At 33.0% G+C, this 17,546-nt stretch overlaps 2 protein-coding genes across 6 annotated transcripts; both read right to left on the bottom strand.

Annotated features, from left to right (window-relative positions):
• Window positions 1-5,526: 5,526 nt before the first annotated feature.
• On the bottom strand, window positions 5,527-8,100 carry LOC115951321. Of its 3 annotated transcripts, none has more exons than XM_031068517.1 (5): window positions 8,040-8,100; window positions 7,147-7,548; window positions 6,995-7,066; window positions 6,634-6,918; window positions 5,527-6,159 (listed from the first exon to the last, which is right to left on the bottom strand). In XM_031068517.1, the coding sequence occupies exons 2-4, from the start codon at window positions 7,528-7,530 to the stop codon at window positions 6,676-6,678; spliced, it is 699 nt and encodes a 232-aa protein (XP_030924377.1). In that variant the 5' UTR covers window positions 7,531-7,548; window positions 8,040-8,100; the 3' UTR covers window positions 5,527-6,159; window positions 6,634-6,675. The 3 variants fall into 3 exon arrangements, with proteins under 3 accessions (XP_030924377.1, XP_030924378.1, XP_030924376.1); XM_031068518.1 differs by having other exon boundaries at window positions 5,528-6,046; XM_031068516.1 differs by lacking the exon at window positions 5,527-6,159 and having other exon boundaries at window positions 6,514-6,918.
• A 5,793-nt stretch (window positions 8,101-13,893) lies between these two features.
• Window positions 13,894-15,561, bottom strand: LOC115951320. Of its 3 annotated transcripts, none has more exons than XM_031068514.1 (4): window positions 15,477-15,561; window positions 14,584-14,975; window positions 14,431-14,505; window positions 13,894-14,346 (listed from the first exon to the last, which is right to left on the bottom strand). In XM_031068514.1, exons 2-4 carry the CDS (start codon window positions 14,965-14,967, stop codon window positions 14,104-14,106), a joined length of 702 nt encoding a protein of 233 aa, XP_030924374.1. In that variant the 5' UTR covers window positions 14,968-14,975; window positions 15,477-15,561; the 3' UTR covers window positions 13,894-14,103. The 3 variants fall into 3 exon arrangements, with proteins under 3 accessions (XP_030924374.1, XP_030924373.1, XP_030924375.1); XM_031068513.1 differs by having other exon boundaries at window positions 14,584-14,985; window positions 15,477-15,560; XM_031068515.1 differs by having other exon boundaries at window positions 14,431-14,502; window positions 14,584-14,985; window positions 15,477-15,560.
• Between the last annotated feature and the right edge of the window lie 1,985 nt (window positions 15,562-17,546).

The raw sequence follows: 17,546 nt of genomic DNA, 5'->3' as shown, positions 1-17,546 counted from the left end.
GATTTCTGTAATCCAGAATAGGAAAAAAAAAAATCGAAAAATTAAGAAACCAAACATTTTCAGCCGATTGCCTAGGGACCTCAATGAGTCAAAATAACATTGGGTTGAACCCTTGAATTAGCTAAAGATCACAAATACTTTTTTATGGCCTACTTCACTAAAATAGATGTTACAAAACTTATAAATAAAAAGAACCAAGTACAAAAAAAGAAGAAGCAAAAGTTAAACTTTAAAGTTACATTTATTTGGATCTAATAGATGAGAAATACCACCCAATAAGAATCATAAATGCGATCATGCAAATTGCATCCAATAGCAATAAAATTGTCTTGATTTAGTTGAGTAATTGCTCATAGATGTATTGAGTTAGATGCTTCATTATATTTCTTGAATCTCCCACGTCACAACTTCTTAAGTATGGAAACTGCTTGGAAGATGCTATAGCAATACATTAAACATATCTTATCAACACATGGGAGTAAAAAAAGATAAATCAAATGATTCACTTATCATAGAGTTCAGTGTACTCATGGTAGGAGTACTCAACAATCATAAACCATAACAATTGCAAGCTAAAAACTTGTAGTTGTGAAAGTAGGAAAGAAAGAGAAACGTAGACAACATTAAAAGTAATAGGTCTTACAAAAATTAGTCTCTTTTCATGAAAGGAATGAGCCACGCACACCTAAGCAGGCTAAACTAAATCTCCAATTCTCTTAAACTTCAAAACCATATAGTCATAAACCCAATTCAAATATATATGAGCCATTACCACAGCTCAAAGCATTACAATAAAAGTGGTAACTCAAAATATTACAATAAAATATATAATAAATAATAAAAAGAAAAAAAGGAACCCACACAATGTTGAGACTATTCTACAGTCAATTAATCGACTTGGAGTAGTCCTATGACATTAGATTCGGCCTTAGGCTGCTTTGGCGATTAAATAAAACCCCAAACCTATAACCTTTCAATTCATTTATCAAATGAAAAAAAAAAAAAAAAAAAAAAAAAAAAAAAAAAAAAAAAAAAAACGCCCAATCAGATAGGCCCCTTGGATTGCTACTTCATAAGTTGTGCTCACTTGCATAGTTTGCAACCAAAACAAATTGATCTTCCACACTTCTTTGTATCTAAAGAGCCAAATATGAGCATAGCCACTTAGATTGCTACTAATGGCATTCTAGCACAACACCAAGAATAAAGCTATTTCAAAAGTTACTGTTATGTTCTCATACCAAATTCAGTTGGCTCTCATTTCTCAATACCTCAATGACAACACCACCACCTTAATTAAAACCAATTGAAACAGCATAACATTGGAATCAGAGGGGAAGAAAAAAAGAAAAAAAAAGGAAATCTATGCCAAAGATAGAATTTTTGGCCCCTTGGATTGGTTCCTGTAACTGCAAAAACCAAAACACCACTGCTTCATTACCACCAAAAACATAAAATTTCTTTCCTCACCAGATATAATACACAAATCCAAATGCAAATTGAAGCTAGAAAACAGACAAATTCAAAGATTAAAAAAAACTAAATCTAATTGGGAAGATGATTTGATGTCAAAACGCTACAAAAATACTAAAAATGAAATTACAGTATTTTAGGTGCATATTATGTTGATAAGTTGTACTTTTGAAAGAAAAATAAAAGGCACAAGCAATATTTTCTAGTGAAAAAGAGGAAAAGGAAAAGCTGATAGGGACGGTTACCAAAATTATGTTGGTAAACATCTATGCCACCAATGCCACTTTAGAATTCGAGGACTCTCTAGGGATTGTCTTCTTGCTTCCAAGAACCCTCCGCCATGGGACCATCTTCTCCACCTCACACAGCTCCAAACAATATCTAGAAATATTTTTGAAAAACAAAGCTTAATATTACCTTGAATTTAATTAAGACAGTCAAAGGCTCTTTGTGAGAGACCAAAATTGCGAAAATTTTATCTTTTCCAAACTTGAAATCCTAAACATAAAAATAAATAATAAAAAAAAAATCTCAATTAATACAATTTCCTGAATCAATCTTTGAAATCTCTAAATTCTAAAATTATCTTGATACTAAAAGAACCCCCCCCCCCCCCCTAATTCCCATTTGCAAACAACAACACTTACTATGAAAGAGGAGATCAAGAGAGAGCGAAAGTAAAGAGAAGTACCTGTGAAAGAGGAGATTGTTCGAAACTTGGAGATAGCAACACTTGCTTCCCTTTAGAAGAAGTTGGAAGCTTTGGAATTCTGCATTTTCCATGGCAAAAAACGATGGCAATTTTGCGTTTGTTTTCAAATGCAAATGTTGCTGGGAGAGAGAGGATTGGGTTTTTTATTTTTTTATTTTTTTTTATTGGTTTAGCTGTAGGTTGATTGGTATAAAAATAGCCTCTTTGATTTTCACGTTTGACTACAAAATCAAGAAAAAACATAATTAGTACAGTAATTCACTTGACCCGATACATAGAAGTGGTTTTAATAAGAATGGGCCCACATACATTTAGCCACATGGAGCAAAATTCAACTTCAATTTCAAATTCTAATTGAACAATTGGAAGGATAATTATGAACTAATCGCTACATAGATGTAGACACATGGCACAAAATTAGAGTTCTAATTTGAAATTGCAATTTGAGTTTCTCTCTGCTTCACCTATTATTTTATATATAGATTATTAAAGTTTTGACAGATATTATGTGCAACAAGTCATCAACCAAATAGACCACCACATGTATTCTTTTTCGTTATTTCAATCTATCCGATCATAAAAATTATATATACATCACATGATTAAACTCATATGAGTATACCTTCTTAAAAAAAAAAAAATCATAGGAGTATAGGACTATAATGAAACCAATAAATAATTAAACATACCTATGGAAGGTTTGATTTGTCACTAACTAATGCCTAGAGAATTAATTGTCAAATCAAAAAATGGAAAACCCAAATTAACACTAACATCAAATTCAAGGTGATATTAAAAAAAAAAAAAAACATTTTCCTTTGTTTAATTCCTTTTGCCAGAATCCTTAATATATATATATATATATATATATATTTGGAAATTCGTAACTTATCACGGGTTTAATTTCTAACTATCCCTTATCAACTCCTTCCTTAAATACTCCTACAAGGGTATCTGTGCGGTGGGTTCATTGATATGGTCCGAAGGTCCTAGGTTAAATTATTATATTATCGAACCACATGGTTTCAAGAGTGTTTTATGGATAGAGAGTGAAATAGTCCAACTAAAGGCTAAGAGACATTACTTTCTTATATCACCCCCAAAAAAAACAAAAAAAAATTTCCTTAGATCCAAATGAAGTCAAAAGAGGATAACGACAAGTATAATAATGTTTTAGGATTGGATTTCATAAGAACTAATTTTGTATTTCATTTTCCATCCTCTCTCCTTTGCAATAAGGTGGATACCTTTAAAAAACTGTGTTTGCAAAATATTATTAACTACTTGCCTTCGCTCCCCCCCCCCCCCCCCCTTATTTGGTGTGTGTGTTTTCCCTTTTTTAGCTACTACACCTTAGTTTAAAAATAAAAGTTTGATTATATGTATTATATTTGATAAAATGGTAATTGTCTCGAGTTATTGAAAAATGTGTGTTGTATGTAATATTATTTGTCAAACCCTTCCTTAAAATGACTTTTGAGTGAAGTTTATAATTGGGATGTTAAAATCTCATTTCCTTTCCTTTGTGTGTATGTGTTTATATATATAAAAGGTGTATAATTGATACAAAATTCATAATTGAATTAGAAGGCAGACAGAGGGAAAATAGAGAGATAAAGAATTCCACTCATCATAAGATAAAAACTAAAAGAATTAAGGAGAAAATATTTAACTCAGATTTATTTGTGTGCTCATTCAGTCATTCTAACTGGGACAATTGCATCCTGTTAAGTTTGAAAACTTTGATCAACATTACTTAACAAAGTCTCAAAGTCGAATCGTATTGGAGGTTAAAAAGGCGACGTGATAGCGGCTCTGTTAGAATCTTTGCATATGATCTGGGTGAGTTCTTATTTAGTCATTTGTCTTTAGGATACCAACAATCTTAGGTTCGGATGCTTGAAGATGCTGGGAATATTTCCTGTTAAGTTGAAGGCCAGGTGAGAGCACTCTATGTTGGATTGGACTTGATTCTAGGTAAAGCCCATTCTTCTGTTTCTTTTCCAGTTCTAACCCTTTTCCTATAAAATACTAACATATGTTATTTTAGTTGTAAGCAAAGACTATATTGTCAAGCTTTATTTTTATTTTTTAGTTTTTACCAGTATTTTTTTAGTTTTTACAAGTCATACCAAGTTGATGTGACCCTGAAAAAATCAGATAAGGGTTATATATTTTGCAACCCATTTAATGATCGTTTGACTCTATTGTGTTTGACTGCAACTTAAAAAACCAGCTTATTTTACTATTCAGCTTATTTTTGATATTATTCATGAGCCCCATTACACTTTTTGGTACTACTGTTCATGGATTTCACTATACTATTTCAGCTAACTTTTACCTTTATCTACAATACTTTTAGCAAAAAGTTTTCAGTTTCAGTAAAATAAGCGATCTCAAACAGACTTTAACTTCGTCAATCTGACTTTGTTTGCTCCTTACTGCACTTGGTTTATCCCTTTTCATGAAAAACTAACTGGAAAAAGTTTTCCTCTATTGGGTTATGGACCTTTTTTATCTATAAAAATGCGTTATCATTTCCCCAAAAAACCATTGATCCTTAATCTCTTAACCACATTGGCACGACAATTAACTAAAAAATCAATGACTAATTTTTAAAACTCTAGGACTGATAAGCCTTATTTGAAACTTTATGAACCAAAATTACACATTTCATAAATTTTAAGAACTAACAATGTACTTTAACTAAATAACAAATACTATAAAGAATAATAGAAGTTGGAGGTCCAATAGCTTAAAGAATTTAAAAAAAAAAAAAAATCATGACGAATGATATAACATTTATTAGGTATTTAGGTCTATATTCCCCCTCAAAAAAAAAAAAAAAAAAAAAAAAAAGGTCTATTTTAGTTTTGAAAGGAGAATTTTTAAACTTTTCCTCCCCATGTACACCAATATGGGACACTAGAGTTAATCTTTGAGCTGATGCAACAAATAAAGATGAAAAACATATTACTCTACTCGTTCTTCAATTAAAAATATGATAAAATAAAAAGATGAACTTTCGCTTCAAGAGATTTAAGGACAAGGCAAAACCAACATTGAAAAGTATTGTATATCCAATGAAGATATCCATAAAAGTTTAGTCAACCGCCTTCAAGTATCACTTATCTCATTATTGTGTGAGAGGACGATCTCTACCTCTTACAACCAAAAATTACTTCCAATCTATTTTATTGCAGTTAATGTTTAATACTATAATGTCAAAACTATAAGCTCAGTTTATAGCTCTTAATATATGCACAGGTTAGTATATAAAATAAAAAGTCAACAAATAGTCAAAAGTGTGTCTTTATGTTACCATAGAACCTCAAAAGTTAGTCAAAAATATGTCTACAAGGCATAGACTTGTACTGTTTTTTATTTTTCCTGCTAAACTTCAATAACATTAAAACATAAAAGGAATAATAAGCTAGGTAATCCACCTTACAAGCAGACTCAATATGAGGTGGAACTTGGGAGGTTGCCTTTATTGAAGCAGAATCACAAGAGCTCAAAAGCAAGTCTAGCAGCTACATGGGCTGCAGAATTGCAGTTTCTCTGGACCCAACTAAACTTAAAGGCAGCAAAAGAAACAGCTAAACAACGAATGTTACTAATGGAGGTGCTAATTAATAGACCAATCACGGAAGAAATCCAAGGAGCCAAGGGAGTCAAAAACAGAGGCTTTAGTGACACCTTCAAACACAACTTGATGCCAATTCTCTTGAGCAGCTAATCTAACTGCCCAGAGGAGTGCAGATGATTTGGCTTGGAGAGAGAAGCAGCAGAGCTCATGAGGAGAACCCCACACTCTTAACGACATCACTAAGATGATCCCTAGCCACCACACACCTAGAGCTGATAAGGAACCAGACAGCTGAATAATTACAATGTTGATGCATGGACTCGTACTGTTGACTGAATTACAGCTTCACATATGCAGCCAATAAGAGGTGAATATTGCAAGACAACTACAAATTCAAAGAAGCCAGAATAAGCAAAAGTTGGTAGAGTATGGTACACCTCTTTATAAGAACCAATAAATCAGGCAACAAGAGACCAGCAACTTGCCATCGTGGTGTAAGAAGCTATTCGTTTAAAGAGAGATCTATTTCACCTTATGTCATGGGAGATGAGATGAGAAACCCATAAACCCCACCTCAACCAAATTGGCATAGAGATAGAGGCAATGGTGAGAAACAACACAGCTAAGACCACACATATATTAAAAAAAAAAAAAACATATATTGAATTTTTTTTTTTCCTAAAAATCTGATATGTGTAAAATAAGGATACTAATTTATTTTTTTATAAGATAGCAAATATTAGTCGCAGGTCATTCAAACCAACAAATTAAGAAAGCAGCAATTTGTTCCCAAAACCAACAAGAAACCCATAAAGCAGAGCATAATAAGGACAAGGCCCCTGCGACCATGTTCACATACATTTGCTTGGAGTTGGGGAGGTACGTATCATGCATGTATTGTTTAGTGGTACCAAGGTGGCGGTCTTACATACAAATAATCGTCATATTTGCGGCCTATTAGACGACAACTCAAGGGCCTCCCATCTTCTTCATTTACAAGGCACCAATTACAGCGCACATCTCCTTCAAAGGTTTTCAAGGTGGCACCTGGTCCTGCACCGCTGGGCTTGGCCTTGAAGCGAAGATAAAAATGGCCCAATGTCCACCTCATCTTCACCAATCTCACAAACTCAAAATCTGTTTTCTGCACCAATTGTTCAAAATTTATGATTATTACAATATACATTAATAAATATGAAGAAGAAGAAGAAGAAGAAGACCTTCACTTTGTTGTAGCGCTTTATCACCGTCTGTGCATAGCTAGAAAATCGATTTAGGTCTTTCTCATCAACCTGTAGAACAAGCAAGTTTAATTAAAATCCTTGTCATTTCTTTTCTACTAAAAAAAGAAAATCACACAACACGTACGTACCGCACTCGCTGGGAACCATAAGTCAGATATCTCTCTGGTACCTGTGGGTTCCTCTTTGGTACCTATGATTTCAATTCTACGAAAACAGGGTACAACCACTGGTGAGCATTCCATGTTTTCAAAGGATGGGAGGTTGTTCAGGGGAGAGGTTGGTGCTAGGGTCTTGGCACTCTTGCTTGGGCTTGGGTTTGTTTCGTCCTCTTCGTCTTCTTCCCTGGAAAGGTTTTTGAAAGAAAGTGATTCCATCATGTTCCTGTGTCTTTTACTCTGGAGGCGGTATTGGTAACTCTCGAAGGATTCTTGTTTTTCTTCTTCTTCTTCTTCTTTTTCAGTGCGCCTAAAGAATACTACCTCATAGTCCTCATCCTCCTTCACATCTGCCATCCTTCAGTCTTTGAAACCCTAATAAATTTGTAAAACTAAGCAGCAGCAATCCAAAACAAACACTATATATACTAACAGAGTAACAAACAGTTCGATGGATACGTTTCAAAATTCACATTTGCCATGATTCCATCTTGGAAACCCTAAATAAATATATAAATAAGCAGCAATCCAAAATCCCTATTAAATTAAATCTGTAAATTGCAATCCATAGCAAACACTAACAGAGTAACAGTTTAATGCATACGTTTCGAAATGTATGAAAGACAACATAAAAACAAGAGAGACCTATAGGTAATTTTTAAATATTTTTTAATTATATACATTTGAGCGTTACGTTAATATGATATAAATTTTTCCTTTTAATTTGTAGGTATTTGGATTAGATTTGGTGTAGAAACCCTAATTGCCTAATTACAGAACAAGAAACATACAGACAAGACGAAAATCATAGGCAGAGAATGAATGAATAAGCCAGCCAGAGAATAGAGAAACAGAAAGAAACATACCTGAAAGAGTGTTCCGAGAGCCTAGCGCTGCTTCTGTTTGCAATGGAATGGAGAGCCTTTGAGGAAACGGTAAGAAGAGCCCTCAATATATAGTTTTCTACATATTTTAATAGGATTTAGAAAATTAATTATTGCATTTTTTCTGTCAAAAATATCTCTAAATTAATTAATTAATCACTTAAATATGAGTTAAAATAGTAAATTGATAAAAGAAAGTTAGTTATTGTTTTTTTTTAACTTTAAAAAATACTCCTACCTAAAACTTAAAAGTAAGTTTAAAATAGTAAATTGACAGAAATAATAAATTTCTACTACTACGTTGAAATGTCATTCTATTTCTAATAAATTTCTACTTTTGCATTCCCATTCCTACCTCAACATTTCTCTCTATTGTTATTTCTAATTGAAATAGATTTTTTGTCAGTTGCACTTCAACAATAAACGCATAATACTCATTAGATTTTCATCACACCCGATGTTTATTTTATATGATTCGAAAATGTAGCAATTCCAAATTATAATAAATGTAAATTATTAAAATTTAAACAAAAAATAGAAAAACCTCTGAGCACGGGCGTGAGCGCATGCTCAGAGGCTAGTACTATATATAGGGCTACTAAATAGAAGAACCTGGAAGGGGCTAGAAGCCTGGAGCACAATAAATTTCGGTCACGTGCCTTTTTTTTTCTTTTTTCTTTTTACCGAGATAAAATTATATTTTTAGTTAATTAGCTATGTGTTTGAATTTTACGAAAGAAAAGAAAAAAGTACCTAAGTGATGTACCTATATTTGCGCATAAATAAAAGGAGTCTTTCTAGTCACAAAACCGAGAGAAAAAGGAAAAAAAAAAAAATCCTTTGAAAATATTTGTATTGACTTTCTATTCCTATGATCAGTGACACATTAACATGATGATTTTAAAAAATCGGTACAGTCAAAGAACCGGTTGTGCCTCGATTCTCGGTTCAGCCAAGTTTATTTGATTTTGGGGCATTTTACCAAAACGAACTAATGCTCAGTTTCTGGTTGAATCGGCCGATTCAATCTGATTTTTAAAACAGTGGGTGACACATAAATTAATAAAATCAATATAGTAAACTTGTAGCAACTATAACACTACTCTTATCAGAAGCATATATATATATATATATATATATCTCTGTGTGTGTGGGGAGGAAAAATTGGGTATTATTTAATAAACATGAATGTTAGTACAACATTGTATGTCCATAAGCCATCACAGACCAATGGCTATTAACAAAAAGGCCCAAATTGCAATCCCTTAGAGTACCTAGTTGCAACAAGTCCCATATGTATTGACAATTTACAAAATGTGTACATTAATAATATTCTTCAAGCACCCATCCCCTCTTTGCAAGCCTCTCTACAACTTCATTAGCCTCTCAGTAGACATGATGTGGATGTACAATCCATTATCTATCCAAGAGTGTCTTGCAATAAAAAATAAGAAGATCCAAAGATGTTACAACAACACCAAAAGAGTTAGCTAGTGAAAAATACGTTCAGAATCTGTTTTTAACCAACGAGGATAAGTACATAAAATAAAACTCATATACTTTAACAACCCACTAAGCCAAGTACATTTTGCCAGTTTACTAGTTACAACCCAATAATGTATATATCTTCATCAAATTGAACATATTCAGTTTCAACTTTACATCCTCTTCTTTGTTGTTGTTGTTCTTCTTCTTCTTTCAAATTTGGGTTCTAAACAATTTAAATCTATACCTTTTCTATCCTAATTAAAACTATACAGACATTGTCAAAGGCCCCAATGTCTTTTCAGGTTCTATCTTCTACATCTCCAATCTAAATTTCAAGCTCCTCCTTATTTTCTTTTCTACATCCCCCCCCCCCAACAACCAAAAATAACCCAAAAAAAAAGTTGATGTTCATGTAAACCTAGACCCTTGACAATGGTCAAATCCAAAACATTCTACCAAGGGAAGGAGGATAGTTTGCGGATGCCATTTACTTGGGGTAAATACCACTTAACACTACTACTCATCATTGTCACTCAACTACTTAAATAATTTACTAGATAATCAATATGCAACTCCTAAAATGCTCATAAACTAGGCTATACACAATTACCATCAATACTTCTTAAATAACTTTGACCAGATATTAAAAAAAAAAAAGGTCTAACCCTGGATCCAAATCTCCCACTTTTGTGAGGTTTGGGAGAGGTTATGATAATCAACCTTACCACAATTTATTGGAGAGGTTGATACCTATACTTGTACCTACAACCTGTCACTTTTGGTGAAAGACGCTTATCACTGCACTAACATTCCATTTGTTTAGATGGAAAACCTTATGTGAAGATAGTTTTCTGCGTTTTGCAATATTTGTTAGCTTCATAAAAAATGATTCCAAAGGAAAATTATCTTGGGCCAACATAAAAATTATAACTTAGTTTTTAGAGATTGTTTTGCACTATTTATTTTTTGGAAAACAACTCTATCTCATGGCAGACTAAATAAGGAAAGTTAGGAGATCGTTTTCCAACACATGTAAGGTTACTACCAAACTTAAGAAAATGAGATAATTTTATAATAAAAAAAAAAACTTTTTGAAAAATGACTCATTTTCTAAAAAACTTTAATGTCAAAACAAATAGAGCGTAGGCTCAACCCCTTTGACCACAAGTTAATGAGAATAAAATAAAATAAAATAAAGGACACAAACTAAATTATGGCTGCCACATAAGCTGCACAATGTTCCTGCATCATTCAACCCTTCTTGTAAAGAACTTGACTTTGATTTTGAAGTCAAATCCCTTTAAAACATGTTATCCAATTTATTTAGTTTTTCACCTGAGATCCATGAATAAATTCGGTTAGTCTTGTAAGTGCACCAAACGTTTAAAGTGTTTGTTCTACTCTAGTAGTGATTATGTTTAGCAGTGATAGATCATACATCTAGCACATTAATCTACTCTGTGGCGAACTAGAAAGATCTCATCACATGTTTACTGGCTTTGATGTTATTTTCTCTTTATATCCACAATAAGGATAGAGATTAGTCACAATTAAAGTTGGACTATTGAGAATCCTTTTGGTAGATCAATGCAAAATGTGTTTGGTCTAAACTTATTCAATACTTGGCAAGGACCAAACTTTCTTTGCTTGAGCTCGTATACGAATAAAACCAAATCACATTCTTCAAACCTCAAGCTTCTTATATAGCACCATCTTTCAACTTTAGACTCGTAAATTTTAAGATGGCTTCAATTGTTCTTGAACTTGTTTATATACTGCCTTTATTTGTGCTGCAAATTCAACTTACATGCTCGCTCTTGCTTGAATCAACAAAAAGGCAAGAGATCCAGAAATTATGTGGATTTCTACCAGGCACCTTCGAATGGAGGTTTTTCTTCATTGATCAATTGATCGAGCTATCATAAGCAAACTCAACTCAATAATTGACAAACCCTATTAATTTATTCAAAAAGATTTTTTTGGCCTTTCAAACGGTCCTTAGGAGATTCCAAAATGTGCTTCAAAAATGATTAATAAATTTCATACCTACAATCTTAAGTAATGGATCTAGGAACTTCCTAGAGGAAAAATTTTTTACTCAATTTATTTTACCATGATGGTTGGCATTGCTGATTCACTAGGTTTGTGAGAATGGCTTAGTTTTGAACCTTTCACTAATTGAGAGTAGCATGTACAACTAAATTAAATTTCTCTTTTTTTTTTTTCTTTTTTTTTTTTTTCTTGTAAAAATTATTTGTATGCAATCAGGTTTGCAATTTTTTTTTTGGTACTACTCATAGGTCCTACTGTACTATTTTAGCTAACTTTTACCTTTATCTACAATACTTTCAGTAAAAAGTTTTCAATTTCAATAAAATAAGCGATCCCAAACAGATCTTAACTTCATCAATCTGACCTACACTTCATCAATCTGACTTGTTTGCTCCTTACTCCACTTGGTTTTTCCCTTTTCATGAAATTCTAACCGGAAAAAGTTTTCATTTGTTGGGTTATGGACATTTTTTATCTATAAAAACGCGTTATCATTTCCCCAAAAAACCAATGATCCTTAATCTCTTAAACACATTGGCACAACAGTTAACTAAAAAATCGGTGACTAATTTTTAAAACTCCACGACTAATAAGGCTTTTATGAAACTTTATGAACCAAAAATACACATTTGATAAATTTTAAGAACTAACAATGTATTTTAACTAAATAACAAATACAATAAAGAATAATAGAAGTTGGAGGTCTAATGGCTTAAAGAATTTAAAAAAAAAAAAAAAATCATGACGAATGATATAACATTTATTAGGTATTTAGGTCTATATTAGTTTCGAGAGGAGAATTTTCAGACTTTTCCTCCCCATGTACACCAATATGGACTAGAGTGAGTTACTAAGAGAGTTGATGCAACAAATAAAGATGAGAAACATACTACTCTACTCGTCTTTCAATTAAAAATATGATAAAATCAAAAGATGAACTTCCGCTTCAAGAGATTTGAGGACAAGGCAAAACCAACATTGGAAAGTATTGTACATCCAATGAAGATATCCATAAAAGTTTAGTCCCGCCTTCAAGTATCACTTATCTCATTATTGTCTGAGAGGACAATCTCTACCTCTAACAACCAAAAATTACTTCCAATCTATTTCATTGCAATTAATGTTTAATACTGTAATGTCAAAACTATAAGCTCAGTTTATAGTTCTTAATATATGCGCGGGTTAGTATATAAAATTAGTCAACAAATAGTCAAAAGCGTGTCTATATATAACCATAGAAACAAGGCAAGGACTCGTACCGTTTTTTATTTTTCCTGCTAAACTTCAATTACATTAAAACATATAAGTAATAATAAGCTAGGTAATCCACCTTACAAGCAGACTCAATATGAGGTGGAACTTGGGAGGTTGCCTTTATTGAAGCAGAATCACAAGAGCTTAAAAGCAAGTCTAGCAGCTACATGGGCTGCAGAATTGCAGTTTCTCTGGACCCAACTAAACTTAAAGGCAGCAAAAGAAACAGCTAAACAACGAATGTTACTAATGGAGGTGATAATTAATAGACCAATCAGGGATGAAATCCAGGGAGCCAAGGAAGTCAAAAACAGAGGCTTTAGTGACACCTTCAAACACAACTTGATGCCAATTCTCTTGCGAAGATAATCTGCCTGTCTAAGGAGCCAAGGGAGTCAAAAACAGGGTTTAGTGACACCTTCAAATGCCAATTCTCTTGAGAAGCTAATCTAACTGCCCAGAGGAGTGCAGCTGATTCAGCATGGAGAGGGGAGCAGAGCTTATGAGGAGAACCCCACACTCTTAACGACATCACTAAGATGACCCCTAGCCACCACACACCTAGAGCTGATAAGGAACCAGACAGCTGAATTTGTAGTTGTCTTACAAATTACAATGATGATGCATGGACTCGTACTGTTGACTGAATTACAGCTTCACATATGCAGCCAATAAGAGGTGAATATTGCAAGACAACTACAAATTCAAAGAAGCCAGACTAAGCAAAAGTTGGTAGAGGATGGTACACCTCTTTATAAGAACCAATAAGTCAGGCAACAAGAGACCAGCAACTTGCCATCGTGGTGTAAGAAGCTCATTTAATGAAAGATCTAATTCACCTTATGTCATGGGGAGATGAGATGAGAAACCCATAAACCCCACCTCAACCAAATTGGCATAGAGATAGAGGCAATGGTGAGAAACAACACAGCTAAGACCACCCAAAGAAGAAAAAAAACATATATTGAATTTTTTTTCTTCTAAAAATCTGATATACTCCAATAACTTGAGTCAAATACTCAAAAGATAAATTGAAAGAATATGTGTAAAATAAGGATACAAATTTATTTTTTTATAAGATAGCAAATGTTAGTCGCAGGTCATTCAAACCAACAAATTAAGAAAGCAGCAATTTGTTCCCAAAACCAACAAGAAACCCATAAAGCAGAGCATAAGTAAGGACAAGGCCCCTGCGACCATGTTCACATACATTTGCTTGGAGTTGGGGAGGTACGTATCATGCGTGTATTGTTTAGTGGTACCAAGGTGGTGGTCTTACATAGAAATAATCGTCAAATTTGCGGCCTATTAGACGACAACTCAAGGGCCTCCCATCTTCTTCATTTACTAGGCACAAATTACAGCGCACATCTCCTTCAAAGGTTTTCAAGGTGGCAACTGGTCCTGCACCGCTGGACTTGGCCTTGAAGCGAAGATAATAATGACCCAATGTCCACCTCATCTTCACCAATCTCACAAACTCAAAATCTGTTTTCTGCACCAATTGTTCAAAATTTAAGATTATTACAAGATACATTAAAAAATATGAAGACAAAGAAGAAGGGGAAAAAAAAAAGACCTTCACTTTGTTGTAGCGCTTTATCACCGTCTGTGCATAGCTAGAAAATCGATTTAGGTTTTTCTCACCAATCTGCTGAACAAGCAAGTTTAATTAAAGTCCTTGTCATTTCTTTTCTACTAAAAAAAGGAAAATCACACAACACTTACGTACCACACTCGCTGGGAACCATAAGTCAGGTATCTCTCTGGTACCTGTGGGTTCCTCTTTGGTACCTACGATTTCAATTCTACGAAAATATGGTACACCCACTGGTAAGCATTCCATGTTTACAAAGGATGGAAGGTTGTTCAGGGGAGAGGTTGGTGCTAGGGTCTTGGCACTCTTGCTTGGGCTTGGGTTTGTTTCTTCGTCTTCGTCTTCTTCCCTGGAAAGGTTTTTGAAAGAAAGTGATTCCATCATGTTCCTGTGTCTTTTACTCTGGAGGCGGTATTGGTAACTCTCGAAGGATTCTTGTTTTTCTTCTTCTTCTTCTTCTTTTTCAGTGCGCCTAAAGAATACTACCTCATAGTCCTCATCCTCCTTCACATCTGCCATCCTTCAGTCTTCGAAACCCTAATAAATTTGTAAAACTAAGCAGCAGCAATCCAAAACAAACACTATATATACTAACAGAGTAAAAAACAGTTCGATGGATACGTTTCAAAATTCACATTTGCCATGATTCCATCTTGGAAACCCTAAATAAATATATAAATAAGCAGCAATCCAAAATCCCTATTAAATTAAATCTGTAAATTGCAATCCAAAGCAAACACTAACAGAGTAACAGTTTAATGCATACGTTTCGAAATATATGAAAGACAACATAAAAACAAGAGAGACCTATAGGTAATTTTTAAATATTTTTTAATTATATACATTTGAGCGTTACGTTAATATGATATAAATTTTACCTTTTAATTTGTAGGTATTTGGATTAGATTTGGTGTAGAAACCCTAATTGCCTAATTACAGAACAAGAAACATACAGACAAGACGAAAATCATAGGCAGAGAATGAATGAATAAGCCAGCCAGAGAATAGAGAAACAGAAAGAAACATACCTGAAAGAGTCTTCCGAGAGCCTAGCGCCGCTTCTGTTTGCAATGGAATGGAGAGCCTTTGAGGAAACGGTAAGAAGAGCCCTCAATATATAGTTTTCCGTATATTTTATGAGTATTTAGAAAGTTAGCTATTGCGTTTTTTTCTGTCAAAAATACCTTTAAATTAATTAACTAATAACTTAAAAATGGGGATAAAAGAATAAATTGGTAAAAAAAAAGTTAGTTATTGCTTTTTTTACTTTAAAAAATACTCATACCTAAAACTTAAGAATGATGTTAAAATAGTAAATTGATAAAACTAATAAATTTCTAGTTCTATGTTGAAATGCCTTCCTATTTCTAATAAATTTCTACTTTTGCGTTCCCATTCCTACTTCTACGTTGATATAAATTCCTACTTTTACTTAATAGCTTCAAAACTCCCCACGTATTTAACTTCCCCATATTTTTTGAATAGAATTTCTCATAAAAAAAAAAACGTGTAAAATAAAACTTCCTCGCATATCTATACTATTATTTAAGAGGCTTCCTCTGTTTAGACCAGATCTTTTTTGTTCCAAAATACCCCTACACTTGGACAAATTTAGAGGACAATCCTGTAATTCTCAACAACCCATTACAAAATAACTTCACATCCACTAATCCACTACTAAAACCTAAACAATAGGGTGAGACATGTAAAATTAGTAATTTAAAAACTCCTAAATTTTTTCCAAATTAAAAAAAAAAAAAAAAACTTTTTTTTCATCCCACCTCTACATTTCTCTCTATTGTTATTTCTAATTGAAATAGATTTTTTGTTAGTTGCACTTCAACAATAAATGCATAATACTCATCAGATTTTCATCACACCCCTAGGTTTCTTTTTTATGATTCGAAAATGTAGCAATTCCAAATTATAATGGATGTAAATTATTAAAATTTACACAAAAAAAAAAGAAGAAGAGAAAAGCCTCTGAGCACGGGCGTGAGCGCGTGCCCAGAGGCTAGTACTATATATAGGGCTACTAAATAGAAGAACATGGAAGAGGCTAGAAGCTTGGAGCACAATAAATTTCGGTCACGTGCCTTTTTTTTCTTTTTTCTTTTTAACGAGATAAAATTGTATTTTTAGTTAATTAGCTATGTGTCTAAATTTTAAGAAAGAAATGAAAAAAGTACCTAAGTGATATATACCTATATTGCGCATAAATTAAAGGAGTCCTTTCTAGTCACAAAACCGAGAGAAAAAGGAAAAAAAAAAAATCCTTTGAAAATATTTGTATTGCCTTTCTATTCCTATGATCAGTGACACATTAACATGATGATTTTAAAAAATCGGTACGGTCAAAGAACCGGTTGTGCCTCGATTCTCGATTCAGCCAAGTTTATTTGATTTTGGGGCATTTTACCAAAATGAACTAGTGCCCAGTTTCTGGTTGAACTAGCCGATTCAGTCCAATTTTTAAAACAGTGGGTGACACATAAATTAATAAATTCAATATAGTAAACTTGTACAGTGGCGTTTACAAACGCCACTATTGTACCGCCACTATAGACCCATTTGGGCTATAGTGGCGTTTTTCAAATGCCATTATAGGGTAGACCTATAGTGGCGTTTGCCAAACGCCATTATAGCATTTTTTAAATTAAAAAAAATTGGTCTATAGTGACGGTACAATAGTAGCGTTCTTCAAACACCACTATAGCCGAAAACCACCTAAAAAAAATTTGATTACCAAAAATTAATTTTTGGTAATCAAATGTTTTTTTTTAATTGAATTAAAATTGTAATTAAATTAAAAGATACAAAACAAAACAAAGAACATAAATAAAAAAAATACGTTTAGCAAAATACAAATCCAAAAAACTAAAAATTCAAAAAAAAATACAAAACACAAACACTATAGCCCAGCAAATTCAAAATGAAACACAAACCCACAAAAAAAATTCAAAATCAAACACAATATGCTCACGTTCAAAAAAAAAATAGCAACTCCACCCCAACACATTTAGCCGCCATAGACCAACCTGCAATAAGAAATCATCAAATAGATTTTGAATTTTTCACTACTTTTTTGGTTCTATTAA

The sequence above is a fragment of the Quercus lobata genome, chromosome 7 (genome assembly GCF_001633185.2).
Source record: "Quercus lobata isolate SW786 chromosome 7, ValleyOak3.0 Primary Assembly, whole genome shotgun sequence".
In the NCBI taxonomy this organism is placed as follows: Eukaryota; Viridiplantae; Streptophyta; class Magnoliopsida; order Fagales; family Fagaceae; genus Quercus; species Quercus lobata.
This window is presented reverse-complemented; position numbering and strand designations above follow the sequence as displayed.

What these genes read in the sequence shown, in the direction of transcription:
- LOC115951321 (XM_031068517.1), bottom strand. Translation starts at nt 7,530, where the DNA reads ATGGCAGATGTGAAGGAGGATGAGGACTATGAGGTAGTATTCTTTAGG. An exon ending in TATGGTTCCCAGCGAGTGCG is followed by an intron (nt 7,067 to 7,146) that starts GTACGTACGTGT and finishes CTTGTTCTACAG; the next exon opens with GTTGATGAGAAAGACCTAAA. An exon ending in AGCGCTACAACAAAGTGAAG is followed by an intron (nt 6,919 to 6,994) that starts GTCTTCTTCTTC and finishes CAATTGGTGCAG; the next exon opens with AAAACAGATTTTGAGTTTGT.
- LOC115951320 (XM_031068514.1), bottom strand. Translation starts at nt 14,967, where the DNA reads ATGGCAGATGTGAAGGAGGATGAGGACTATGAGGTAGTATTCTTTAGG. An exon ending in TATGGTTCCCAGCGAGTGTG is followed by an intron (nt 14,506 to 14,583) that starts GTACGTAAGTGT and finishes TTGCTTGTTCAG; the next exon opens with CAGATTGGTGAGAAAAACCT. An exon ending in AGCGCTACAACAAAGTGAAG is followed by an intron (nt 14,347 to 14,430) that starts GTCTTTTTTTTT and finishes CAATTGGTGCAG; the next exon opens with AAAACAGATTTTGAGTTTGT.